We start from the raw sequence: 27,521 nt of genomic DNA on the forward strand, positions 1-27,521 counted from the left end.
ATGCATTCCAGGCTTCACAGCACACCTGGGTGGAAGGGGAGGTAGCTTGTTAGTGTGGTTTTCTGACTTGAGAAGTGAGATCCAGAGACTTGTGGTGTTGTCTTGTGAGTGGTGGAGTAGGAATCGGAACTCCGCTCGTCTGGCTCCTAACCCACTCTTCCAAGGGCCAGGGCACAGCCTAAGCAGGATTGATGTTGAAGGGGTTCCTGGATGGAAGTCTTCCATTGTGCAGTGCTTTTCCTCTATCCTGGTCTCTCGTTTCCTCCCTTTCAGTTTCCCTGAGTGTCTCTATGCCAAGGCACACTAGCAGTCATTTACACTTTAGCGTGAACATGAGCTAGTCTCCCTCTTCTAGAGGGATTTGCCAGTTATGCCTCATTGATAACAGTGAGAAGGAAGGCTTTACATCAGCTCATAAGTGAGGTGGAACAGTTTGGGGTGGTAACCTGTGTGCTCATGACACCTCTGAAATCAAGTCCGACTGGTAATTGCCTTTGGTTAAGGTTCACCTCATTCTAGTTTTGGCTTACAATTCTATCCAGTTCCATCTCATTTACGAATCATTTTTAGAGCATCTCCTATGTGTATAGTATGGAATTGGAGATCGGTGGTGGCTGGATCTCCTTACCTAGGCTTTAAGTTCCCAGGTGGAGGGCATTTTTTCCTGCTTCTGTGGCATTCACTACATTTTGGTCCTGACTAGACATGTACCATGCAAGGTATTTAACACGTGGATAATTGAATGTCAGCTCACACATCCTGAACCCAAGCCTGTGCTCCTGGGGAAAGACCTTACAGGTGCAATGTCAGGACTAAATCTGCAGGTGTGTGGGTGATATTTCTCCTTCAGCCCAGGGATGGCATCAGGAGAAGCTGGCTTCAGAAGCCCCAGAGAAAAAGTGAGCACAGTGGGGTTCTGAAGCTTCTTCAAAACAGATGTATTGAGCAGAAATCACTTTTATTGGGATGGCTTCGTTTTAAGGAAAAGAAAAGAGACAAAGCCAAGAGAGAGACTCTGCTAACAGATGCCTAGGAGTGGCTGGACATTTCTGCCCCATGCTGTGCAAAGAAGGGGATCCTGGCCCACACGTCCATGCCACTCATTCTTCGAGATCAAGGTCTGCTCAGGCTTCAGTGCACTTTCTTGAACACTTGCTTGCAGACCACACCCTGCACTCTCATCTCCTGAAACAAAAGCAGATGCTTGTCATTGGCCAGAGCAAAGTCACACTTGGGGCTCAGTGCATACAGGGGCAGGAACTTCGAAAATAGCGCCTGCTATTTCTCCTCAAGAGTTGGTTCGAACTAACCAATTCCTTAGAAAGTCCGTTAAACTGGATCAGTGGATGTTGGGCCCCGCTATGCCCTAGGCAGGGCTGGCTGGGAAAAAAATGTGGTTCAAAACAGGCCAGCAGGACCCTCTGATACCTCCCCTCCCCCTACTACACTCAAGGAGCCAAAAGGCTTTCAGAACCTCAGTCCTGAGCCCAAGACAGAGTCTGTGCCCAAGCTTGGAAGAAATCGGGCCCAGACACATGGCTTAACCCCCAGAGGATTCAGTAGGTCGCCAAGGCCAAAGCTGCAAATGGCGTGGAAATTCTAAGCTTCAGCTACACATTAGAGTACCCGGGGAGTCTGAAAAAATGCCTGGGTCCCAGGTTAGACCAGTTATATCAGTGTCTCAGTGGGTGAAGCCCTGGAACTGCTATTAGTAAAAGCTCCCAGGTAGTACTCAAATGCAGACCAGAAAGCTCATGCCTTGCTTACAGGACAGCCCCTGCTGAGTGGCTGGGGGAAATGACACACAGAGTGTCACCACACATTCCAAGTTTTGTTTTGTTCTGTCTTGTGTTTTGAAGGAGGCTGAAAATCTGAATATTTACGTGACATCTCCTAATTTTTAAATTGTTCCCTGAAGAAGTGTGAAGCTCCCTGATGGCCAAAGAAAAGAGGTCCGAGCCCTCCCCGCCCCCACCCCGCCATTTGCAACCTCTGGCATAGAGCCACAGAACTACTGAGCTGAATGAGCCAGTGGAGACCACATACCCATCTACCCTCATTGCTCTGCAGTTGAAATAGAGGCCCGGGGAGAAGACAGGCTCAAGGTCAGGGACTGCGTTAGCCTAATGCCTCTGAAAATAATGCCCTCGTGCCTCTTCCCAGCATTCACACGGACTCGGATCTTTGCAGAACTCCTGTGGTAGGATGGCATTTTGCAGGGGAGGCTTGAGGGAGGAAGGTACTTACTCAAAGGTACCCACTGAGTCAAGAGTTGAAGAACCCAAGTCACCTGGACCAGGTTCTTTTCTCAGAAGGAAGGTAGTCGGGGAGTTCCAAGGGAAAAGGAGTGATGGGAGGTCTCCTTTCGGAGGACATGTGTTATTTTAGCTCTCCAGATGTTAAGCCCCTTCTTCTGGATTTGTGCGTACTTTTCCCAGACAATGGATGGAGTAGAAATGGCTTTGACCGGAGTTCCCAAGCCAGAGGCCCACACCTAGGCTTCTGAACTGACAAAGGCTTCTCGTCCCCTGACCTAGAGTGTTGAGAAGCTTAAAGAATTCTCCTTGATTCGAGCCTGCCACAGCTTGGCCTGGTGAACACAGACATCATTTGGGAGCAAATTTCAGTTCTTCCGTCTCCTAGCTGTGTAATTTGGATGTGCGCCCCCATGTTCTCATCTCCAGAATAGGACCCCTAATAGCAGCTGGCCCATAGGGCTGCTGAGAGGACAGAGAGAGATTATGGAATGCAAAAGAGCTTAGCTCCACGTCTGATGCTTAGCAAACGCACCTCTGTTCCTCATGTCTCTGACTGGATGGCTGAGTCAGCCTAGACCTTGAAAACTCGGGGCTCAGTGTTTAAAGTCACTCAAAGGTCTTCTTCAGGCCCTTGGAAGAGAAGCTTCAGAGCAGAACCAAGGCCCAGCCACAGAGTATTTTTCCAAGGTCCACTGGACCTCAACAGTGATTATAGTCTCTGGACCCTGTTCTGCCCCCCCCCCCCCCCCCGCCCCCACCCCACACACCAACAACCTACCAGGTGCAGCTCGTCACCCTCAATCCATTGGGTCCAGCCGCGTCCCTCCTTTTCCCCCTTCTGCACACACTCGAGCTTGTCCCCATCCCAGCTCACCGTGGTCTGCCAAGCAAAGGAACAGGGTTGTCAGTCCTGAGCAAGCAGCCCCAACCTTGTTTACGCAGGGTGTGCTCAAGTCAATTTCATTACAGAACATTTGCAGCCTAACTCCGTCCACCACGTGTCTTATTATAACAGGTAAATCAATTTTATTTTATTTAATTATATTATTTTTTAACATTTATTTATTTTTTAGAGAGAGAGGGGGGCAGAATGTGAGCAGGGGAGGGGTAGAGAGAGAGGGAGACACAGAATCTGAAGCAGGCTCCAGGCTCTGAGCTGTCAGCACAGACCCCATGCGGGGCTTGAACTCATGAACTCTGAGATCATGACCCAAGCCAAAGTCGAAAGCTTAAGCGCCTGAGACATCCAGGCATCCCTATTTTATTATTTGTTTAAGTATTTCTTTATTTTTGAGAGAGAAGAGTGTGTGTGTGCGAGCAGGTTAGGGGTAGAGAGAGAAGGAGAGAGAGAATCCCAAGCAGACTCTATACTGTCAGTGCAGGGCCCGACGTGAGGCTTGACCTCACAACAGTGAGCTGACCTGAGCTGAAATCAAGAGTAGGGTGCTTGCCCTACTGAACCACCCAGATGTCCCCTGGAAATCAGTTTTAACATTTACAAAAACTTCCCTAAATTTCACTTAAAGGGGTACTTAGGAGAGAAAAGGTCATCAGGGTGGGGCTCTCAGAGCTGGGGCTGAGTAGGGGGCTGGGAAAGGAGGAGGGGCTTCAGAGGGCTGAGTGCACCCCAGGTGGGCAGGGAGAGGCTACTGTGCAGGTGCAATGGGCATTTCCCGTATTTGCAGCTACCCACCTCCCCTTCAACAGCCTTTCCATATGTGGCAATTGCACATTATGAGCCCTGCCTCCTCACTGCTGCAGTTAAGACTCCATTTGCCCCTTGTTCACTGTGTGGCTCTAGGCAGGTCCACCCTGTCTCTGGGTGCCTGTGTTCCTATCTGTCATAGGAAGGGGCCAGAGGCCATTCACTCGCCGGCCTTGGTTTTACAGAGGCAAGTTTCTAGGATTCATGTGTTCCCGGCCACGTTTAGCTGTTCAGCTGATAGATAGTCAGCAACAGCCTGATAAGGATTTAGGAGAGAAGAAGTCTGGGAAATGAGTATGGAGTGAGTGGGGCCACTCACTGGGCAGTGGGGACTACCTCCTCCTCCTCCAAACCCCTCAGCTCCCTCCAGGGCTCACTGATGACTGCTGCCCTCTGCTGTTAGGGTGAAGCCTGCAAGGCAACACAGGCACAGGGTGACAGGTGGAGCCAGTTGTGTGCAGGAGTAAATCAGACCTCTGGTCCTGGAACCTGTTTCCAGGGGGAGACGGAGATCAGGAGGACTTGGGGTGGGGACGTTCCTTTCTGGGGTCTAGAGATCACTCGGGGCACATGTCCAGCCACAGAGAAGCTCCCACCTTCAAATGAGAACATAATGAAGTTGATGTCTGATGAGGTGTGTCATGGGCAAAGACCACTAATGACTCAAGCCACAAGACAAGATGCCCATCCACTGGGCACCCCGTCCATGCCGGGCTTATGAAGGGAAGTGGGGACTGAGAAATCAGACATTCCTCGGCTTCAAGGAGCTTGTAAGAGTACTTGGCTTCCCCATCAACTGAACTTCTCTTTGTGTGTTTATCCTGAAGTCTACTCTGTATATTAAAGGCTCCAGACTCCATCTGAGCCTAAGAAAAGATCGCTGGTCCCCAGTTACGCTATATACACTTCTGCCTTTGCCAGATATGTTAGAGTCAATAAGCATATTCAGGCCCTCTGTGCTGGAAAATACAAGAAATGCTCAAAGAAGAACATGGTAATAAAAAGAATACCTGTAATCTTGCCTCCTCAGAGGTAATTACTCTAACATTTTGGTGTGTTTATGTCCAGTATTTTGCTCTATGAATGCATATATATATTTCTGTTTTTAAAAAAATTAGGATTGCATCATTTATGGTTTTGGGCCCTAGTCTCTTCATTTAATGGAAGCAATTTTCCACTTCAAGAAATAGTCCACATAAGCATTATTTTAATTGTTACATAATATTAAGGAAATAGCTACATAATTTGTGGCGCCCTGCAGAAAATGAAAATGAGGGGCTCTTTTAAAAAAATGTTAGGAATTTTAAGATGGTGACAGACGAGCATTAAACCAAGCGAGGGGCCCTTCTGTGCCTCGTGACCTGTGTGACTGTACTTGGTCACAGGACCACGGAGCTAAGCCTGCTAGTATTACATCATATCCACACACTATCATTTAATCCATTCTGTGTTCTTGGACATTTAAGTTATTTATTATTCTGTGCTATTATAAGTAAGACTGCCTGGAATAACCCAGTTTTGAACACATCAATTTCTTGGAGTACGTTTACAGAAGAATTGTAGCATTCAAGAGTATGCATATTTTTTTTTTTTAATTTTTTTTTTCAACGTTTATTTATTTTTGGGACAGAGAGAGACAGAGCATGACCGGGGAGGGGCAGAGAGAGAGGGAGACACAGAATCGGAAACAGGCTCCAGGCTCTGAGCCATCAGCCCAGAGCCTGACGCGGGGCTCGAACTCACGGACCGCGAGATCGTGACCTGGCTGAAGTCGGACGCTTAACCGACTGCGCCACCCAGGCACCCCAAGAGTATGCATATTTTTAAGACTTTTGATAACTACTGCCAGCTTGAGCCCCAGAAAGCTCACACCTGTTTACCGTCCAACATCAACGTCAGGGCATGAGGTTGAAAGAGATGTTCATTAATGGTAAGGCAGTCTTTGCTCCTGAACCAACATGTTACCCTTTCCAGATCATTTGACATCTTTTAATGGGGACCATTTGGATACAAATAATAAAATACCTTAGCAAGAGAATTATGGATAGCAGAATTTCAGGCATCATGAGAGATGGAGGGATAGAGGGAGAGGGCAGAAGGATCTTTGGGCATAGAGAACCCTTTCTCAGAGCCCTACAATCAAGCCCATTCAAGGGAAGGATCCCTAACACACAAATGCTATGGCAGTGTCCAAAGGAGACACTTCCTCAACCCCAAATTCCTGTTGTCTCTGACCCTGGGTACGTTGGACAGAACAGAGACTATTCTCGTCTGGACTGGATGTATACAGGGGAGGCTGAGCTCAGAGATGTGAAGGCAGTTTCTCAGGGTCACTCAGCTAACAAGGAAAGAATCTGGGCTGGAACATGAGGCTTGCAGGACTCTGTGACCCCCGTGTTTCCCAGCCTAGGGCAGGGCATCCAGCAGGTGTCTGCTAGAGTCTCTGGGGGCTGCACATACACATAGGCATTGTGCTCAGACTCTGAGAAGCTCCAGGAGAACACCCTTCAGTTCAGTCCAAACATTGTTGGGTGTGGGTGCTGAGAGCCAGAGATGGGTCCTCAAGAGATCACCGCTGAGAAGATGGAAAAGTACGAGGCGGTTCCAGCCTGGTGTGGCTGGCACTGGTGTTAGGGGAAACCCAGAGGCTGCAGTGGCTGGGAGGGCTCCTCATTCTCACAGGAAACATAAACTAGTTTTTGTTTTTAAGCAGCAAGGCATGCCAAACACAGTGCGTTAAGGACAAGCAGGCCAGTGCCATAAAAGCTATCCTGGAGTTAAGGAGAGGGTGGGAACAGGGCTGGGGGACTAGACGGGGCCACAGCGCCAGGCTGAAAACTGGGACTGTGGCCTGGAGCATGTTTCCAATGCCTGCCAGGGCTGCCTGCACCCGCAACGCAGCCCGCTGGCTCTGATCTCCTGGGTGGAACCCGTCGGCTGGGGAAGAAGCCGAGCTGTCCTCCAGGCTAAAAAGGGCAGGAAGCTCAGCCATCATGTACACAGGGCTCCTGGTACCTGCCCCCTCCCACCGCCCACCCTCCACCTGTATCAGGTGGACCCAGTACTGTCCGCAATGAATACGTGCCTAGGAGTCAACAGACCTGGGATCTCAGTCTCTAGCCGTGAGGAATGACTGAGCAATGAGAGTAACCTCCTGAGCTTCAGTGCCCTCATCCGCAAAAGAGGGATTAATGGATCACATATTCACACCCTTGTGAAGTCCCCTCCTGCACAGACTCTGGGCTTGGCTTTGTGACTCGCTTTGGCCCACGGGACATTAGCAAGCACGAAGCATGCAGCGCTTTTATAAGCGCTCGTACGCCGGGGGCTTGGTCTTTCAGAACCCTCCCCTGTGGGAACCAAGTTGCGGGGCTTTGAGGATGGCCAGGCTATCCTGGGGAGAGAGACCACGTGGAAAACCCTGGAGGACAAGACAGAGGTTACTGCAGGAGAACTAAGGCACCCCAACTGAGCCTTCAGCTAAACATGCAGTCACATGGAACTCAAGAATTGCCCAACTGAACCACAGAATCAGGAGAATAAATGGTTGTCATCTTAAGTTATTAGGTTCAGGGCAGCTTGTTATGTGGCATTAGCTAACCAAAAGACCTACTTAACCGGGTTGTGCTGAGGATGAGAGAAAATGTACGTAAAATGCACAGGGCTGGCATAGGAGGCCCAAATAATAGTCATCAAGACCTCCAGAGTTTAGACAGGGATGGGATTTGCTTGTCCAAGCTGGACAATAACTAAAAGTCTTTTCTTTTTAAGTTGGAAGTTTGTGAAGCCATGATGGATAGGCTGTTCGTTGTGGCTAAACGTTTCAGAAGCTCCTTCCCTTCCTGGAGACTTGGACCCAGGAGGAGACCTTGCAAGGGCTGCTTGCTGAGCTGGGCGCCCAGGAGCACTGGGATGTCCACTGCCCTAAAACTTAATTAGTTTTTGTTCAAGCTGAAGACTTGGAGACTCCCCACTCACGGCAGTGATGGCTCCAAAACGGTGATTTAGTTCTCCCACTTGGCTAGCTCATGTTCACTTTTGGTGGGAATGGATTTTTCTATTTAAGCTTTGTATCCTATGGGAACAAACCAGCCTTTCCCCAGAGGGCCAGATTTGTCCCAAGAACAGAAAAGAGGGGTGAGGAGTCAGGGAGGAGGATGGTCACTCAAGAACAGGAGAGGGGAAATAAAGAAAGAAGTAATGTTGGAAGGGGACTGGGTAACAAACAATGGTCACTTGTTTTCTTGTGATAACTCCTGATGACAATCTTCCCCAGGACCTAAGAACTCCTCCTGTGACGTCCTCTGTGGTAAGAGCCAACCACCTTTGCTAGACCAGGAGCAGTGAAATCTGGGACAAGGATTTGGCTTGCCCTGTGAATGCCGTGTCTGAAAGGGTCTTTAAGAGCTCATTCAACGCAGGTTCCCAGCTCAGGCACTCTCTACTGCCTAATCCCTTTAGCCAGGGTCTAATGGGGGAATTTCAGGCGAGAGAATGTTCCTGATGTTTTCCAAGTGGCATGGGAAGGCAGGTGCCTGTGGGGGCTGAGGTGGACACGATACAAACCACAGAGATAGGCAGTGCTGTCTGTACCCCCACTGTGGGCTCTGGGACTCCACCTTGGAAACAAAGGGGAAGTCCGGCCACCTTCAATTTCTCTCCTCACTGCACGGACCACCTGCAAGTCTGCAAAAGGGCTGGAGTCCAGGGCAGCTGGTTGTAAAGTGAAGCCAGTCCAGTAACTTTTCTATTAAAAACAAATAACCTCTAACAATTTGGCTCTGTCAGCAGCTTTCCCAGAAAGACATGCACCAACAGATGAACGAAGACAGCTTTGCATCACTATGACAAGGGACTGTCACTTCAAAAGCCATTATCCAGCTCCCCTGACCACTTAGAAACCCCAGCTGGCACGGCTGCATGGGGACCAGTGACACAGAAAACCCGGCTTCGGCAGGCAGCCTGAGGAAGCACGTCCCAGGGGTCCCGAGGCCCCCCTTGCCCTGTGCAGGTGACCTATACTGGGAGTGACAGACTATTCACACTAAATGGACCCATCTCTTGTCAGTGACCTGGCCTGGTCCACAAATAGTGGGATTCATCTTGCCTCCCAAGAATTGTGACATTTGTTAAAGCTCCCACATGCCCCAAACACCCATTCCAACAAGCAGGGGGAGGATGGGTCACTGACCCCTCCACACTTGCCCACACAGCTCGGGGAAGCCCTGTGCTTACGGACCCACCTCCCAGAGGCACCTAGGACTGCATCTTACTGTCTCTGTGGTTCCAGAGCCAGGTCAGAAGGGAGGTCTTGTCCATAGTGCTTCTTTCTGCAAAGGTCAGAGCCAGGATTGACCCAGATCTGACTCCAAAGCCTGTGCTCTTTAAATTCTGGAGGGGGTGGGGGATTGAAAAACCAGACAGTGACTAGACTCTTCCTGTACATGATGTGAATTGCTAAAAGCTGCAAATTGGCCATTGCTCCTGGAGTCTGATTTTAAAGTATGCTTCACCCTTTGAGAGTTCCTGGGACAATAAGACAGTTCACAGCCTCTGGTGCCTGTGTTAAATAAGTGAGTGGATGAGAAAAGTCAGGAAAGGTAACAGGGAGCCTGTCAAATGCCAGGTACTTCCACGTTTCACTTGACTTTCAAGCTCTAGAGCTGATAAAAATTAGACTTAGTCAGGTAACCAGCCTATGTCTCGTGGGGGTTATGGGCTGGGCCATCACCTGGACCCAGTTCTTTCTGGTGGAAAAGTCCAGTAGCTGCCCACGAGGCTCGGCCCGGTGAGCAGTGTGCTCACTCTCTTCTGATCCACTCCTAGGAGGCTGGTAATTATCTAAAATCAGCACATTCAGGGGAAAAGCCCATTCTCTCTAAAAGCAGATTAAAACTAAATTAATAAGGCCTTAACATGTGAACGAGTAATTAGAGACACAAAAGCTGTTATGAGCAACTACTATAAACCAGTAAAGCCACAACAAGACCTCTGTGGGCATGAAAGAATGCAATTCTAATGCCATGAAGGAGCTAACCGCAAATGATAACACAACTCTTAGGACAAACAAAATGATAAAATATTATGGCTAATCTTGACGTGTCATTTTTACAATTCCTTAAACATTCTGGAAAGCACCCAGGATCAATTTTAAAACAAGAAGCCCTTAGAGAGCTCAAGGCCCCATGAGGCCAAGGTTCTGGATGGGGAGGAGGGAAATGGGGCTGGAGAAAGTCACAGGGCTCATGAGAAACTGTGCTCAGCCAATACAGGGACCCAGCACTGAGTGCCCCAATCTAGGGGCCCTAAGGCTGGGCTGGACCCAAGCTATGCCACAGAGCAGCTCAGCCTAAGGGGAAGGCAGATATGTAAACTGGCATTGACACCACTGGTGTTCTGAGTTGGGGTGGGTGGTGGGTACCCAGCCCAGTGAAGGGACAGGGAAGGCTTTCTGGTGGAAGTAATAGCACCACTGTCGTTGTCACCGTCACCATCACCATCATTACTCTAACAATATGTGCTGAATATTCACTATGCACTGGGCAGGGCAGGGTATTAAATACAGCCTGGGTCATATCTTCCTGGAGCACTTCTCCCATTTTACAGATGTGGAGACTAAGCCTTTCAGGTCGCCCAGCCACGAAGTGGGGAGATGAGACGTCTCACTGGACTAGAGTCCATGTTTTTGCCTACTGTGCCCTGCAGTTACCTGATCTAAGCTGATCTTCGAATGAGCAGTAGGATTCTCCAGCGTGGTTCCGTGCAAGGAAACATCCGGCAATCGTGCGCTCGACACCTGCACACTAGCCTTGGGTACTGGAAACAGAGGCAGGTGAGGCGAGCATCCTACTCTCAAGAGCAGACAGACTATTAGAGAAGAAGACAAGCAGAGAATTCCAACAGGATGGCAAGTGCTGAGTTGAGGCAGGTGATGGTGGTTGCAGAAGTGGGAAGGCATCTCATCAGTCTCTGGAATGGGGACAGCGATCTATCAGGGAAGGCTTCCTGGAGGGGATAATCACTGCTGGAATTAATGCTGGAATTGACACCAGAAAACACCACGGGAGTTAGTTAAGAAGTAGAAGTTGGAAAAGAGGAATGAGGGAATCCCAAACAGAGGAACAGCCTGGACAGATGCAGGGAGGCCGGAGGCTGCATGAGTGAGGCTTCTAAATGAGCTTTGCCCAGCTGGACTCTCTTGGCATGACCCTCCCCAAGGATCCTGACCCTGCTCCTCCAAGCCCAGAATTTACTGGGGAGAGGACTCAGCCTCTCTTTTCCCTCACTTTACATCTTGGCGGCTCCAACCAGCCAGACCTGAGCAACGGACAGTCCGGATGTTTGCTTATCTGGCAGGCAGAGCCAGCCTGCTACTTGAGCCAGGGCAGGGAATCAGCTTGTTATCAAGTCCACAGGGCGGGTGTGGGGGGGGGGGGGCTGTTGGGAGGTGGCGGGGGAGGATGTACAGTAAAGGAGGGGCCATCCTGCCACAGTGCTCGGAGGGACTCTGAAGGGCAGAGTCCACCAGAACCTCGTCACTTCCACAAGAGCCTCTGGTTTCTACTTCTTATCTCTCAAGGCGAACAGAAGCACACAGCTCCCAGGAGATAAGAGATGCTAGCTCAGTAGCTGAAGAGGAGTCAGCAGGTCGGGATCTCTCGACTGAGAGCTCTTTGGGGTCTGGGATCCTTTTAGTCACTGCAGGATACCAAGCCCCACCACAGAATCTAAGGCAGGGAAAATGCATATCACCATTTGCTGAATGAACGAACAAATGGCAGAAAAACATTGTAGGGGTACTCTTGCAATGAGCACATTTTTATTTTCAGATAATGTAGCCGTTTTCCAAAGATGAGCTGTACAGAACTGCATTAGCCGTTGTGTGACACTGGCCTGAAATGCTGAGTCCTAGAGCACTTAGCTGTCACACCCAGGGCCACACAAGCCAGGAAGAGTGCCAGTCATGGTTTCAACCCCGTTCTGCCCAACTCGGAACCCGCAGCCTGCTCTCTGTTACCCCATGAGCATCTTGCCGCCATGGATGCTCTTGCTGCCAAACAGTACCAGGCAGGCTATGGGCCGGCTTGCCTGCCTGATCTGGGCATTTGTGCGGGTGGGGGGTTGGGGGGGCCTGGTGCCAGTCTTGGAGAGATGCAGGCCCGAGCCCCAATCCATCCCTACCTAGCAGGGAGACCCTGAGCAACGTACCCCACCTTCTGAGCCTCCATTTCTTCATCTGCAAAGTGGGGCTGAATGTCCTGCCGCAGAACAAGAGCATCAGGATGAAATGAAACAAGGGGTTGCAAGGACCCATTCAGTGCTGGACACAGCAAACCCTCCATAAGCAATAGCTCCCTCTGCCATTGGCTTTGCCCAGCCTGTTCTCTCCGGCTGTGGACAGGCATGCGCCCTTGCAGGCCAGCCTGCGTGAGGTAGCTCTGCCAGCTCTTCTCTGGGTGGCCAGGGCACCCACACACACGTCACCACCTCCAGAATTTGTCTTCTGGAGAACACAGGTTACACGATGAAAGAATTAACAGTAACAGCTCATACTGATGGAGGTGACGATTACAGGCTTTCCCTCATCTAATCCTCACCGCAGAGTAGTAGGGATCCCTTACTTTATAATTATCCCCATTTCACAGACAAGCAGAGGCACAGGGAGGTGAAATAACTTGTTTCATGCCCAGTTGGCAAGTGGCATAGATGAGACTCCAAAGACGATGGTCTGGCTCCAGAGGTGAACTGGTTATGACTCAGCCAGGTTCTGCCGCAGAGAGAGCTGGGCCATGGACAGCCTCCACTGTTGAGGAGAAATGAGATGCAAACCAGACCCCCACTCCTCTGCACCTGACAATTCCATCCATGACCCCGCTACCTCACTGGGGACACTGCATTTGACATTTCAAAAGCCTCACAGAGAAATTATTCCAGAGTTGTGACCCTTAACATAACAAGGATGCCACCTCTCTCTGGTAGCAATCTGGACTCAAGACTGCCAGGATCCCAATTCAGGCTCCACCAGCTCTCTCCGCTCAGACAAGTGGTATTGGTGCTGGCTTTCATTTTCTTCACATAGAATAGAGGAAGAATTTTGGCATCTTCATTACAAAATCGTGAGGCTTAAAAGAATTAATGCATGGAGGGACACCTGGGTGGCTGAGTCGGTTAAGCGTCGACTCTTGATTCTGGCTCAGGCCATAATCTCATGGTTGGCTGAGTTCGAGCCCTGCATTGGGCTCTGTGCTGACAGCATGGAGCCTGCTTGGGATTCTCTCTCTCCCTCTCTCTCTTCACCTCCCCTGCTTTCTCTCTCTCTCTCTCTCAAAATAAATAAAAAAACATTAAAAAAGAAAAGAACTAATGCATGGAAAGTGTCTAGAATCCCTAGCACATGGGAAATACTCAACAAACACTAGCTATTATCGAGTGGCAAATGGATCTTGCAGTGATATGACCTACCAGTTATATTGCTTGAAGTTCTATTATTTTTACGTAACACTCATATGACAAACACAATGGAGCCTTCTGTGCTAGGCACTGGACAGGTAAAGTGTGGGTTCCACTGTCTAGAATCTCAAATGCATTAATAAGTGTCACAGGTGCCCTGGGAGCAATGGCTGCAGAGAGTGACAGTGAAGCAAAAGGAAAGGATGAATGAGGTGGGATGAGGAGTCAGGACAAGGTTGGTGGAACAGTTAAGCCCGGGCTGGTCTTTACCAGTGGGTAATTATTCTCCCAAGGGAGAAAGCAGGGGACTTATCCCAGGGAAGTGAACAGAGAGATGCCAAAGAGGAGGGCAAGTGAAGGCGCCTGCAAATGGTGGGATGGGGCCAAGGATATGGGGTGGGTAGGAATTGGAGCTGGAGCCACGTCCTGAAAAACCCAAGCCACCTCTGGCCTTTGCCTGCCAGCCCTGGGGAGCTCCTGGGCAGTTGAGCCAGGGAGTGATACAGTGAGATTCCCATTTTAGAATGTGAACGATAGGGTGAAGTGTTGAGAATGGTGGAAGGGAGATCAGGGTGAAGACGTAGTTCATGGTAAGAATATCCAGTGGAATAAAGGCAGTCTCTTCAGCAAATGGTGCTAAGGAAACTGGACAGCGACATGCAGAAGAATGGACCCGGACCACTTTCTTACACCAGACACAAAAATAAACTCAAAATGGATGAAGGACCTAAACGTAAGACAGGAAGTCATCAAAATCGCAGAGGAGAAATCAGACAAAACCTCTTTGACCTCTTACGCAACATGTCTCTGGAGGCAAGGGAAACAAAGGCAAAAATGCACTATTAAGACCTCATCAAAATAAAAAGCTTCTGCACAGAGAAAGAAACAATCAGCAAAACTAAAAGGTAGCCAATAGAATGGGAGAAGATATTTGCATATGATATATCAGATAAAGAGTTAGTATCTGAAATCTATAAACAACTTACCAAACTCAACACCTCCCCCCCCCCAAAAAACCCAAATAATTCAGTGAAGAAATGGGCAAAAGACATGAATAGACAATTTTCCAAAGAAGACATTCAGATGGCCAACAGACACATGAAAAAATGCTCAACATCACTTATCAGGGAAATACAAATCAAAACCACAATGAGATACCACCTCATACCAGTCAGAATGGCTAAAATTAACAACTCAGGCAACAACAGATGTTCACGAGGATGTGGAGAAAGGTGAACTCTTTTGCACTGCTGGTGGGAATGCAAACTGGTACAGCCACTGGGGAAAACAGTACGGAGGTCCCTCAAAAGTTAAAAATAGAACTACCCTACAGCCCAGCAATTGCACTAGTAGGTATTTATCCAAGGGATACAGGTGTGCTGTTTCAAAGGGGCACATGCACCCCCATGTTTATAGCAGCACTATCAACAATAGTCAAAGTATGGAAAGAGCCCAAGTGTCCATCAACAATGAATGGATAAAGATGTGGTGTGTGTGTATATATATATATATACACACACACATATACACACACACACAATGAAGTATTACTCAGCAATCAAATATAATGAAATTTTGCCATCTGCACCAACATGGGTGGAACTAGAGGGTATTATGCTAAGCGCAATTAGTCAGAGAAAGACAACTATCATGACTTTATACATGGAATGAAGTGGAATTTAAGATACAAAACAGATGAAAATAAGGACAGGGAAGCAAAAATAATATAAAAACAGGGAGGGGGACAAAACATAAGAGACTCTTAAATACACAGAACAAACTGAGGGTTGCTGGAGGGGTTGGGGATGGGGGCATGGGCTAAATGGGTAAGGGGCATTAAGGAGGGCACTTGTTGGGATGAGCACTGGGTGTTATACATAAGGAACGAACCGCTGGAATCTATTCCTAAAATCATTATTGCACTATATGCTAACTAACCTGGATATAAATTAAAAAATAAAAATAAATTTATAAAATGAAAAAAAAAGAATTCTTGGAAAGTGCTGAGCCTATTGCACAGGAGTAAGCATAAGAGATGTTAATAATTATTATTATTATTACAGGCAAGAGATATTCAGAGAAGTGGGGATGGGGGAAGGGGAAAGAGATGCTAAGAAGCAGAATCTACCGTTGCCCATAAACACTTTCCATTTATCTTCACGGTGATCATTTACATGGCAATGCAGTGGTCTGTGGAATCAAAAAGCCACAGTTACTCTAACCACCTGTGGTTATGTGGCACTTAGGAACACCAGCAGGCGACCAGTTCTGCAAACCACACAGAGTCTGGAGTCAGAGAGGTGTGAAGTTGAATCCCAAGGCTATGGTTAACCAGCAATGTGACATAGGACCCGAGGGTCCCTGTCTGTAAAACAGGAGTAGCACCTCCTCTCCGGGACTGTTGGAGGATTAAATAATATATGTAAAGTGCAAGGGCAGAGCCGGCCACACAGAAGCCCCCAGATGGTGGCTGTGCTTATATGTAGGTTGGGGAGGGTTATTAACCACACAGCTACAAACAAATACCTTTGGACAAATAGACGTGGCTTTCCTTTGAATGGTTTTCTTGGAGTGTAATCACATAAGTGGATCTCGGAGCCAAAGAGTGAGATGATGTTTCTGACTCACCGGACACTGTCAGACAGGATTTCCCCAGCCCCTCATTTCCTGCGTGCAGAGCCAGGTATGTTGTGAGGACGGGTAAGGGTGGGTTTTGCAGCCTGGGTTCTCCTCCATCTCTACCCTCACACCTTTCATGCCCATCTTGTTCATACAGTTCTTCCCCAGAGTCTCCTCTGCTGTCCTTGGCCCCTCAGGTCAGGAAAGAAAGAAGCGGGGTGGGGGGCGGGGGGGGGGGGAGGAAGGACAGACTCACCAATCACCCTGTATTAAAGACAACCAGCCCTCTAAGGTATTTGCTGGTTAAAGGAAACACCTAGAAAAGGCTTGGGATATTTAACCAAAATAAATGTGCTCTAATGTTGGAATTTCAGGCATCGTAACGGAGACCTGGAGTTTTCGTTTGGAGGACAAGGGGTAGTGTGTATGTGTGTGTGTATGCACGCATGCTCTAGCACAGATCAATTTGTGCAACACAGATGAGCCACACCAATGCTTCCCCCAGGGACGAAGCCATTGTGACTCAGGCACAGAACTGGTTGGCAGAGTTTTCAGCCAACTCCAAGTCAAATACGAGTAAGTCCTCAAGCCCGCGTGAGAGGTTACAATAGGACCTGAGCTGCAGGGCTGGTTACGGGAGAAGCTTCCCACGGGGCCAAGGGGACCGGAAGGCAGTCATAAGCTTACAGCCTCCGGATGCCAGGAGGGGAGGGCAGAGGGGGTTTCCTGCTCACTCAGGTCTTCTGGATCCAGGCCCGGCGACCGCTTCAACCAAGAGAATATGGCAAAGTATCGCTATGTGACTTTGGAGGCGAGGCAGATCACAACACTGTCATACGCTTTTGCCTCGTGCTCTCAGCCCTCTCACTCTCGGGGCCCAGCTGCCATGTCCTGAGGAAGCTCAAGCAGCCAGGAGACAGTGCGTGTGAGGGGCCACACGGAACGTGGGTCTTCCAGCTCCCTGCAGACAGGACATGCCGCGGGGACCACCCACCCCCCTTTGCCCAAATTGCAGACTCGTGAACAAAATAAACAGCTGCCACTGCTTAGAGGTTTGGAGCACTGGGTTTTGGAGTGGTTTGTTACACAGCAATAGAAAAATGAAATAACTCATCACCATACATAATTGTCACAATAATCTCAGTGCTATGACTCCCGGCTCATTTTTATAGATGACAGATAAAGTACCTTCGCCAAGGAAACACAGCTGGAAGGTGTGTCCCAGATTCAAATCTGGATCCACCTCAAGGCCAAAGCTCCTAAGTGCTCTGTCATAGCCCGTCCTTGTTCACACACACACTACTGAGGTCTTTTACCCGGGGGCTCAGTTGCAGGCCATCATGGGTCGCTGCCAGTTTGGTGTCCCCAAGCAGACTCCATCCGCAGGGACTGGACTGCACGTCTCCACTCTCATCCAGCCCCCAGAACTAAGCAGCCGGAGCCCCGGCGCAGGCTTGTTACACTGAATCATGACCAGCACATCACAGGATCCTGGGCGTGGGCCAGGCTGCTTCCTCATTTTTCTTTCTCAGGAGTTATCAAAAGCCCAGCCTTTGAACCAGCAGCATCAGCAGCATCTGGGAGCTCATTAGAAAAACATGTTCTTGGGCTCTATGGCAGACCTTCCGATTTTGGAAACTTAGGGGGGTGGGCCGCTCAAGTTTGAGAACTCCTGCTCTATTGATGTGGTTCTTTAACCCATGATCTGTGGGCTCTGTCTGAGGATGTCTTTAGTGCCAGGAAACTGGTTCACACAGCCTCAGGGGGAAGAAAGGGAATGCCCCGCTGGCTCAAGTACACCGAAAGTCTTGGAGATGTGCTGGTGTCAGGGGCTCCAGCAAATCCCCAGTGTTGCAGCTTCCCTCTCTCATTTCTGCTTCTCTGCTGGCCTCATCTTTCCCTTCTGTTGGATTGCTCCACACGGCCATGGGAGATGGCATCCCACCAGCGTATGAACTTTAGGACTAGAACACGGCTCTCCACCAGCGTCCCTAAATTAAACCCCGGGAAAAGGTGAGATGAGGCAATCCCGTGACAGGTCACTGGACATGGTCATCACCTGGTTTAAGGTGCCCAACCCACGAGAGACAGTGTACCATGACGTGCAGCTCCACTAGAGCCTATGAGGTGAGTAAGGGAATACCTCCCACCAGAAGAGGAGGTGTTTCTTTGGGTGGGTGGGGAGAGCAATGTTGGTCAGAAAAACAAACAGCGGTAACTCCCCCAACCAACACCGGGCCACCGTCAACGATTATGCTTTGCCTCTAGCCTAAGGCATCACAAGGGCTTTCGGTCCCTTATTGCACACAGTGTTGTGGCTTCACAAGGCACTGTCCCCTGTGCTATCTCCATGGTCCTCTGAATTTGCCTTGTGAGACAGCAATCATGATGCCCATTTTGCAGATGTGAAGACAGAGGCAGCGTGTCCAGTCATTTAAGGTCACTGTCAGTTGGGTAAGGGAGGAGGATTCCAGCCCAGATGTCGGCCTCTAGGACTAGCACTGATGTCCACACCCCCATGCCTTGTCAGTATTGTGCGCTCACCTCCAGCCTGCAATGGGCTCACAATAAGGACCTGAGGTGCTGGCCCTCAGCAGAGCTCCGAGGGAGACCTTGTAATACAGACCTTTATAAACAGACCAGTTAGAATCCTTCCTCTGCCACCAGCTGGCTGGGACCTGGGGTCAAAAAGGTTCTTCACCTCTCTGAGCCTCAGATTCTCATCCGCAAAATGGGCATAATGACACTTAGAGAACTGCATCTGTTGTGGAGACCAAAAGAGAAAAAGTGCTAAAATCATTCGGTGCAGGCATGGTGCTTGGTAAAGACTTAGGGCTTGTTATTTTTCTTTGTTCCTGCCTAACAAAAAACAAAACCTAACACAACAGTGTGATTCTTGAAAGCTACTTTGTGCATTTTATTTGGGTTGCTTAAATTCTTCTTTTTGTAATTCTCAAAAGCATGCTGCTGACACCGATTTCAAAGGTCGGAGAACTTTAGCTAAGACATGAAAGAGACTCCGTGTTTCCATTCTGGAAAGGATCCAGCAGAGGGCTGGGGGCCTGATCTGTGGCCCTCGGAAGGCTCCCCAGTCTGAGGGCGTTCACAGCTCTGTGGTCCAGGGAGTTAATCGTGCCATTGGCATTGTGTTCTTTAAAATATGAACCAGAAAAAAACCCATTAATGAGACAAGAACAGGATCAGAGAGCTGGCAAGAGTTTAAACCAAAGTGTTAACAGCAGTTTCGTGGATTTCATGTATTACCATATATAATTAGTTGGATGGATGGATGGATGGATGGAAGGAAGAAAGGGAGGGAGGGAGGAAGGGAGGGAGGGAGGGAGGGAGGAAGGAAGGGAGGAAGTCAGGGTAGGAAGGGAAGGAAACACAGATGGTTAAAAGAGAGAATTCAGAAAATCTACAAGCACGGACATGGAAAGATGCCTAAGAAGCAGCACTGAGTGAGAAAACAAGGAGCCAAGGACTGGATTTCTTTCCTTCCCTTTTTTTTTTTTCTAAACCGATCAATAGATAGACAGCTTCTATATTCGAGGAAGATTTCCGACAGATCCACCAGAAACAGGAGCAGTGATACCCTCTGGGAGGTGGGAATGAGGCCAAGTAGGGGAAGGGGCCCTTTCCTTTGCAGTCCACTCTCTCCTTCGCTATTTGAATTCTCTTTTTCCTTTTACAATAAAAACAAAGAAAGCAACAGAGGGGTGGAGGGCCGCAAGCCGGAAGGCAGGCTCTGCAGAAGGGGTCATCCTGAGTTCACAGCTGGAGCTGAGGGAGAAGCCTCAGCCAGGGCAAGAGGCACCAGACTCCCAAATGAACAAAGGTGCCCCCTCCAGGGAAAACCGGCCCCAGTGTCCGAGGTGGGATGACAAAGGGCCCTTCTGCCACCACTGCGCGGAGCCGGGCTCATGGCTGTGATGCCGACCGAGGCTGTCTTCTCCCACAAAAGCTGCCCATGCTGGGGACAGCTGGGAACAAAGAAGTCCATCATTCTTCATTCCAAGGGATTCCCTGGCCTGAGTGGGGAACACTATCTGGGGTTGAGGAGAGCCCTCCTCCTGCAAGCCCTCCCACCCTGCCAAAGCTACCTGTGCTGGATTTAATACGTGATATTGGCTTCAAACTGGGCCCGAGATTTGCTTTTAATGGATAAAGGCATGCAGGCGGCAGCGGAGAAAAGCTAAGCCCAGCCTTCACACATTTCCGCCAAAATGACAGTCCCTGCTGCCTGCAGGTCACATAAAATCTGAATAGGACAGACTGGAAATGTGAGCTGAGTGATCCTGGGCCACACAGATCTGCATCCTCCACCTCTCAGTCTGGGGACAGACAACTGAGCCATTCCAGGTGGCTCTGGGCCTGGATGGCAATGTCTCCGGGGGGCAGGGGGGGGGTCAGATGATAGACCAAACCAGCTGGTGGCCCGGGGCCCTCTGCAGCTGACTGTATGGTTTCCCAGTGTCTCCAGAGATGCACGTACACAGAGATGTTTCTTTCCTCCAGAGCAGGGGTTCTCGAACTTCAGCCGCATCAGAGCCATGTGGCGCACATACTGAACCCCAAGCCACCAGCCCCACCCAGACTTTCTGACTCGGTAGGCCAACAGCGCAGCTGGAGAATTTGTGTTTCTAACAAGTTCGTGCGCTCCTGTGGCTGGTGTCCGCTTCAGGACACTTTAAAGAACTCTACTTTAAAGAACCCACAGTGCAAACAAAGACAAAGGGCTCCTTGATCCTGGACTTCAGGTTAACAGAGCGGGGTGAGGCCTGGGCGGTGTCCCATCTAAAGGGACAGCTCTGACAGTGCCCCAGGGGTCCACACGGCACAGGAAGAAATGGGCACCCAGTGTTTTCAGCCATCTTGATTGTGTTGGTAAGAACAGGTAGAAATATGGATTTTTCTATGAAATCTTATAAACCTTGGCAACTGGCTCTGAAAATTTTCAAACACTGTGCAGGCCAAACAAAAACACATCTGCAGGCCAGATTTCACCCTCTGGCTGCTGTGCTAGAGCACACATAATGTTCCCATAGAAAGAGGCAGAATCAGAGGTCTCTGAGCCAGCAAGCCCCTGGGCCCTTAGGGAAGGATGTCAGTCTGACCAAACCTCTCCCGGCAAGGGGTCCCTGCAGCCTGTCAGGGTCACACGCAGGCTCCCTACTGGGTCCTCATCACTCCTGTCTTCCCCAGTCACATCTGGCATTCTGGTATTTGTGGACTACACGTCTCCCACCTCCCAGGCCCTCTCACAACCAGCCCTTTTCGGACTCCTGGGCCTTCACAGACATGGCTCCCTCTGTCTAGAATGCACTTTTCCCGTCTCTGCATATGCCCTAATGCTTACTTGTCTTTCAAGGCCCCCCTCAACCAGGCAACTTCGCTGACCACTGCTCCCTCACCCCTCCACACTGTGTTCCTCAGCTCTGTACTGTACTGCCATCACTGAAAAAAAAATGGCCTGGATGTTCCAGAAGGCCTTGCTGCTTCTGTGTCTCCAGGGCTGAGCCCAGAGGCCAAGGTGGGACAGGTCTGAAGTAGCATTTACCAACCTCTGTTCTCTTGGCCTTGGCCTTCCTCTTGTCCCCTTTCTGCTTGCCTGGCTATTTCCTGTCTATCCTTCAAGCCACAGTTCAGACTACTTCCTGTGAGAACCTTCCCTGACCTCCCAGATCCAGGGGGGGTGCCTCTCTGGCTGTCCTGCCCCCACCCACATGCTATCACAGGATGTCTGGCCTCCCCCACTGCCCTGAGCTCTATGAGAGCAGGAATCTTGTGCAATTCGTCTCAGTAACACAGGGGTTGCAAAGATATGGGAAAGCGCCATAAAATGCTTGTCGGACCAAGAAAGGAATGAACAAAACAGATGAACAATCCCAGGTGAGAAATGAGACCCTTGTGATGTGCTGGGAAGGAAATGTTAGAATCCAGCCAACCTGGTGCCGAGAACAGATTGGCCTCCTCCTGGCCACTGCTCCTGGCTGGTGGGTGCGGAGTGTGTGGAGCAGAAGGGGCGGCGGTAAAAGTTAGCTTTGGCAACTGCCTGGCCCAGGACCCCAGGGGGACTTGAAGACCTCAGCCCCTGCGGCCTCTTGGCAGGCAGCTTCTCTGGCCCTTGCAAGCCTCGGGCTGGACAGTCGCTACAATTCGATTATCCTCCGCCCTCCCCTGGCTATGCTCTTCACCGTAGGCTTCCATCCAGCTGGCAGCCAGAGAAGGACTTCTCTGCAATGCAAAGGGTCAAGGGAAGGCCGGAGCAGAGAGGCCGTCCACCCCCCCAACAGCACCAAGGTGAGTGAGTGCCATACATTTGGGAGAGGGGCGCCCTGAGTCCTGGGACAGCAAAGGTGACCATGAGTCCTAGTCCAATGTCATTAGTTTGCCCAGCTGCTGAGCTCCCTGATCTGCTCACCTGGGTTGTCCTGATGTCCTAATGCTGAGTTGAGAAAAGGAGGAGGCCACGTGCCCCTTCCTTTGTGTCTGAAACCTTGGCTTCTTCTACCCCTTTCCTCTTGTGTAGAAGCCACCTCCTCCAGAAGTCCTCCTGGGTTCCCCTCCTCTAGGTGCTTCCCTTTGTCACCACTAATCACACTATGTTCTCTGTGTGTGTCTGTCTTCACCACAAAGACTGTGAGTTCCTGGCACATCAGGGATTGTGACACCCTCCTCCATGTCCCTGTGCCTGGGGCCGTGATTAGTGTGTGAGGAACGCGGTAGGTGCAGTGCAGTGGTTAATGGCAGGGACTCTGGAGCTGACAGACCAAATTCAAACCCTCCCTCGGCTACTTACTTAACCTCCCCAACATCACACAACAAGAAATCTTGCCTCAGTTTTCTTATCTGTGAAATGGGGTTGAAAGCGGTATTGTGAAGATTGGGTTAAAATAAAATGGGAATAGTACGTGGTAACAGTATGTGGTGCACAGTAAGCACTCAGCCAGCACTGGCTAGTATTACCAGGTGATCAACATACGTCTCACGCAGTAATGGATGAGGGAGAGAAAGCAAGATGGAAGGCAATTAGCCAAGTAAGTACAAGTGGGCACATTCCAGAGGCTGCAGTGACCTAAAACAAACAGAGATGTCTGATGTGCTCTGTGAGTACCCTAAGAGTGAGCTGGGGACAAGAGGTGTCCTTAAGTTCCATCCAGCAGGCCAGGGAACAGATCGTGGACAGTTATCTGAAAGGCAGAGCCCTCACCTTACCAAGGCAGACCCTGCTGCCGGTCTCCTTTCCCACTGCGAGCCTCTCTGAGGATTAAGAGGCCCTGGGCCTTCTTAAGGCACAACTGACATGTTCCTACACCAGTATCGGCCTCTCCAAGGACACTCCCTGCTGCCTACCCCCTCTCTGCCATCACTCCAAACAGCAGACTCAGACATCAACTCCTGACTACCTTCGGATGAATCAACAGGCCGGGGGTGAGTAGTCCAGGCCTGGGATTCCACACTCTGGCACCTTCAACCACAGCCCCAGCAAACCTCTGCCATCTGGCTTCTGCAAAGGTGACCGGCAGATAGGGGCCTGGCAGGGAGCAGAAGGGTGAGCTTCAAAGTGCAAAGGCCTAGGGTTCAAATCCCATCTCTTACAAGTCTCTTCTCTTCTTGGAGCCTCAGTCATTGTATATTATGGGGTCGTGGATCTCTCCCTCATTGGGCTATGGTGTAAAATAATGGTGCGGTGCAGGGCACACAGCAGACCCTCAGTAAATGTTGGGAGGGGGAAGGGAGATGGTGGGGGGGGGGGCGCTCCGTCAACAAGCAAAGCAGGTCCCTGGGGGTGAGCATACAATACTAGCTCTGGACCCAAGACTGAAAGGGATGCTGGGAGCACCCAGACTTTCCAGTGACCCAAGAATGTTGATAGAGACTTGGGGCTGACCTTCTAGAATTTCCTGTGGAAACGCTAATTGGGGTCTCTGGGTCATCAGCTTCCCACCCTTGGGGATAGGCTGCTCACTTCCCTCCCCCTCCTGCAGGAATGCTTCCTCTAGCCTGGGCCACCATGGCAATGACCTACTGAGTAGGGGTTGGCTACAAGGTTCAAAGGAAGCTCAGCAGGCAGTGGAATATAGGGTGGGGAAGGGGAGGGCCAGGAGCCAAATCCCAGCTCGGGGATGAGGTGGGGCAGGTCAGAGGCTTCAGGGAGATCACGATATCCCCTGCTTCCTAGAATGGCTTCATGCTAGGCTATACAGGAAGTTTTACACTTCAAAAGAGTTCCCTGTGTTTCTTTCCTCCTTTCCTTCAGCCTTCCTCCACCTGGCCCTAGTACAGGCAGAGGAGAAGAGAATCAACAGACTTGCCTAGAATTCCAGCCCAGCCCCTGCCTAGCTACTCTGGGCATGTTACTCATCTCTTTGAGACTGTTTCCTCATCTGTAAAATGGTCATACTCCCACCACCCTCATAGGTTGTGAGGATTAGATAAAGTCAGATGTATGAAACATCTGGCTCAGTGCCTGGACACAACAGAGACTCAACAATCTGCAGCTTTCATATCCATCACTATCCTGTTTGGGCAGAGGGGATGCTTGATAAGTGGGTGCTGCCTACCTTGAGGGCTGGGAGTATGAAGATCCTTGGTCCCTAAGAACATTCGCCTCCCTCCCAAAGGAAGTAGTCCAGACTTTGGTCAGGCCCCCTGGGCAGGAGATGCCCTGGTGTATGCAAATCCTTACCATGCACTTGCGGTCATCTATGCCCGTCAGATCCTCCTCAAACTCCTTCCCAACCTGGAAGTCCATGATATAGTTCCTGAAAGTGCTCAGCGTGCGGATGATCATATGGTCGCCGTCCTGCACAATCTCTTTGTCTGGCTTCAGCAAGTTGGCAATTTTGCGCAAGGCCACGTTGACATCTGCAGGGGATGAGGGGGTAGAGGGGACAGAGAATTGGCAGGAAAATTCAGATAACTGTCTCCAAGGTAGCGGGGTCCCAGGAGCCGGCTCCTCCCCGGGGCAGCACCATTGGGGTTTCCTGTTCGCTTAGCGCTGTCTCAGCCAGCAACCGGTTCTGCGCATTCTTTTTTTTTGCAACAAAGTTTTCTGGCCTTATGCTGACCCTGTACCAACAAAACGTAGCAAACTAGACCCAGCTTTCCTAATGAAGTTATCCACGTCTAGAGGCAACTATCAGATGTTTACCACCAATTAGTCCTAACAACCCCCACCCTCCAAGTTGGCGGCCGAAGCCCTTTCGCTGGCCGGCGACGGGGCGGCGGCTGGCCCAGGCGGAGGCAGGCGGGCCCTCGGGACAGCTCTGCGGGGCCCAGCCCTCGTCCCCGAGCGGCCGGCCGGGGCAGCAGCTTACCGAGAGCGCGCAGGTACTCCTCGAAATTCTCGTTGGCCAACATCTTCCAGTACCCAGTGAAGTCGACCGGCATTTCGGGGGCTACTGGGGCGGAACGGCCACGGAGCAGGCAGGCGCAGCGGCTACGGACGCGGTCGGGGTGGTGGGCGGCCCGGAAATGTGCGCCCGCCGGGGGCAGGGGGCTCCGAGGGGCGGCGACAGCTGGATTCCAGGCGCGCACAAAGCCCGCGGGAGGAGCCCTCGCAGCCGTCGCTCCGCCCCCTTCGCGGGGGCGGGGCGGGGGCAGGGGGCGTCGGAGGGCCAAGTTTGTCTCTGGCCTGCGGCCACCTTCATTCAGTGACCTGAAGGTCACTTCCAGATGGAGGAGGAGTTGGGGGTGAGGAGGGGGGAGGTGCTTTAGTGGCTCCAAGTCTTTGGTTCCTGAGGGATTCCTTCCAACGCCTTAAACGTCTCACATTCAGCAGCCATTAAGGGTTAACAAACAGTCTCGGAGGGTTTGCTGGAGTGATTAGGAAAGGAGCTGGTCACTGATCTTTGCTCCTGGTCAGTCGGGCTTGGTGAGCAGCCAGGGTCAGAAAAGCTGGGGAGTTGCATTCTGGGCGAGAAAAGTGGGCACATTTCCACATCCCTCCCCCAAATAAAAGCAAGGTTGATGTTGTTTAAAGTTAAGTATGGCTGAAAAGGCCCTCTGGGTGGTTACGATACAAAGAGAAGTTTGAGATCCCCTGCTTTATGCAAATGTAAGCAATGATCAATATACTGTTGATTTTTTGCCTCCCTTTTCATCTAATGGCAGCGAAGTATTCCGTAGTGTTCTTCTCACTGTGCTTTTTTCCAGTTAATATATTCCAGAGAACTTTCTACTTCTATACATAGAAAATGTCATTCTCTGGCGGGATATTCCATTGTTTATCTAGCTTGCCCACCACCGATGGACATTTATGTTGTTTCCAATCCTTTGCTCTTAGAAACAGTTCCACAGTGAAGATCTTTGATCACATTTCATTTCCCACCGGGTGGGTATGTCAAAGTGCTTTAAAACCTCTGCCTTTGCCAGTAAAGAGATGACATAATCGTGTGGGTTGACTTTTTGACCTTCCATTAAAGACTAAGTATCTCTTATAAATTGCTTCTTGCACAAATCAAAGCCTGGGTGACAGCAGGTACATTCTCTTCCTCCCCTAGCACTGCCATGACTTTCCCCTCCTCCCTCCCTGCCCCCCCCCCCCCCCCCAGCCTGGGGCTCATGCTAGTCCTTGCCTCAGACTGCATCTTGCTGAGTTGGGAAAAAAATGCCTCTTCCTCAGAATAGGGACAGTTTCATCGCAGGGAGTGCCTTGGATTTTAAGCCCCTCTTACCCAGCTTGCTCCACACCAGGATTTCCCATCCATGGCACTGTTGCCATTTGGGGCCATATAATTCTCTGTTGGGAGTGGTGGTAGGTTGTCCTATGGATTGAAGGATTTTTAGCAGCATTCCTGGCTTCTACCCACTAGATTCCCCCAACCAAAAGGATGTCTCCAGACATCTCCAAGTGCCTGGGAGAGGGGTGCAGAATCACACTGCTCTAGACAGCCGTGCCCCTATCAGGTCGGTTTCCCATCTCATCTCACCTGGCTCTGGGACCCTCAGGCCATCAGTTGTTCACCCAGAGCCTGACTCTTGCGTTCCTCCCTAGCCAGCTCAGGGCTCATCTCGGTGGACAGCCAGGACACCCTGTCCCAGCCCTGCCCAACCTGAAGGTGCAAGAAGAAACCCCTGTGGCTCAGTCAGATGGATGGGTGGATCCTGGCATGGACTGGGTTCTCTGTGGCATCTACTCAGGGCCAGCCATGACCCTGGGCTTCCTTGTCAGCTTGATTCACCAGAACCGGGAATGAGCCAAGGGCTTAAGCAGTAAACTGGCCATTTCTTGGTTACCTGAAACTAGTTTAAACCCTTCTTCCTGCTCCTCTGAGCCATCCAGCTCGGCCAGCCGGATTTCTCACCTATCGCAACCTTCATCCTTTGTGCTAAGTCTCCCTTTGTGCTGAGATGGTGTATGCCAAATGCCCAGCACAGTGCTTGGCACACAGCAGTGCCTGGCCCAGTCTGTTCTGGCCCTTTGCCATGCCCAGAGCAGTCCTTTCATGCTCTAGGCAGAGGCATGCCCTCCTCACCTGTCT

General features: G+C 50.4%; 1 protein-coding gene and 1 long non-coding RNA gene across 2 annotated transcripts in view; one reads left to right on the forward strand and one right to left on the reverse strand.

Annotated features, from left to right (window-relative positions):
- Nucleotides 1-939: 939 nt before the first annotated feature.
- Nucleotides 940-25,566, reverse strand: RBP1 (retinol binding protein 1). Its single transcript, XM_025913625.2, has 4 exons — nucleotides 25,356-25,566; nucleotides 24,725-24,903; nucleotides 3,037-3,138; nucleotides 940-1,185 (listed from the first exon to the last, which is right to left on the reverse strand). The coding sequence occupies exons 1-4, from the start codon at nucleotides 25,426-25,428 to the stop codon at nucleotides 1,132-1,134; spliced, it is 408 nt and encodes a 135-aa protein (XP_025769410.2). The 5' UTR covers nucleotides 25,429-25,566; the 3' UTR covers nucleotides 940-1,131.
- Nucleotides 21,812-27,521, forward strand: part of LOC147577186 (uncharacterized) — a 92,089-nt gene continuing 86,379 nt past the window's right edge. Inside the window, exons 1-2 of the long non-coding RNA XR_015240002.1 lie at nucleotides 21,812-21,924; nucleotides 22,235-22,335. This is a non-coding gene — a long non-coding RNA (uncharacterized LOC147577186). The remainder of the gene's footprint in view (nucleotides 21,925-22,234; nucleotides 22,336-27,521) is intronic.

Source organism: Puma concolor, chromosome C2 (genome assembly GCF_028749965.1).
Source record: "Puma concolor isolate L17-30 chromosome C2, mPumCon1.1.hap2, whole genome shotgun sequence".
Classification (NCBI taxonomy): Eukaryota; Metazoa; Chordata; class Mammalia; order Carnivora; family Felidae; genus Puma; species Puma concolor.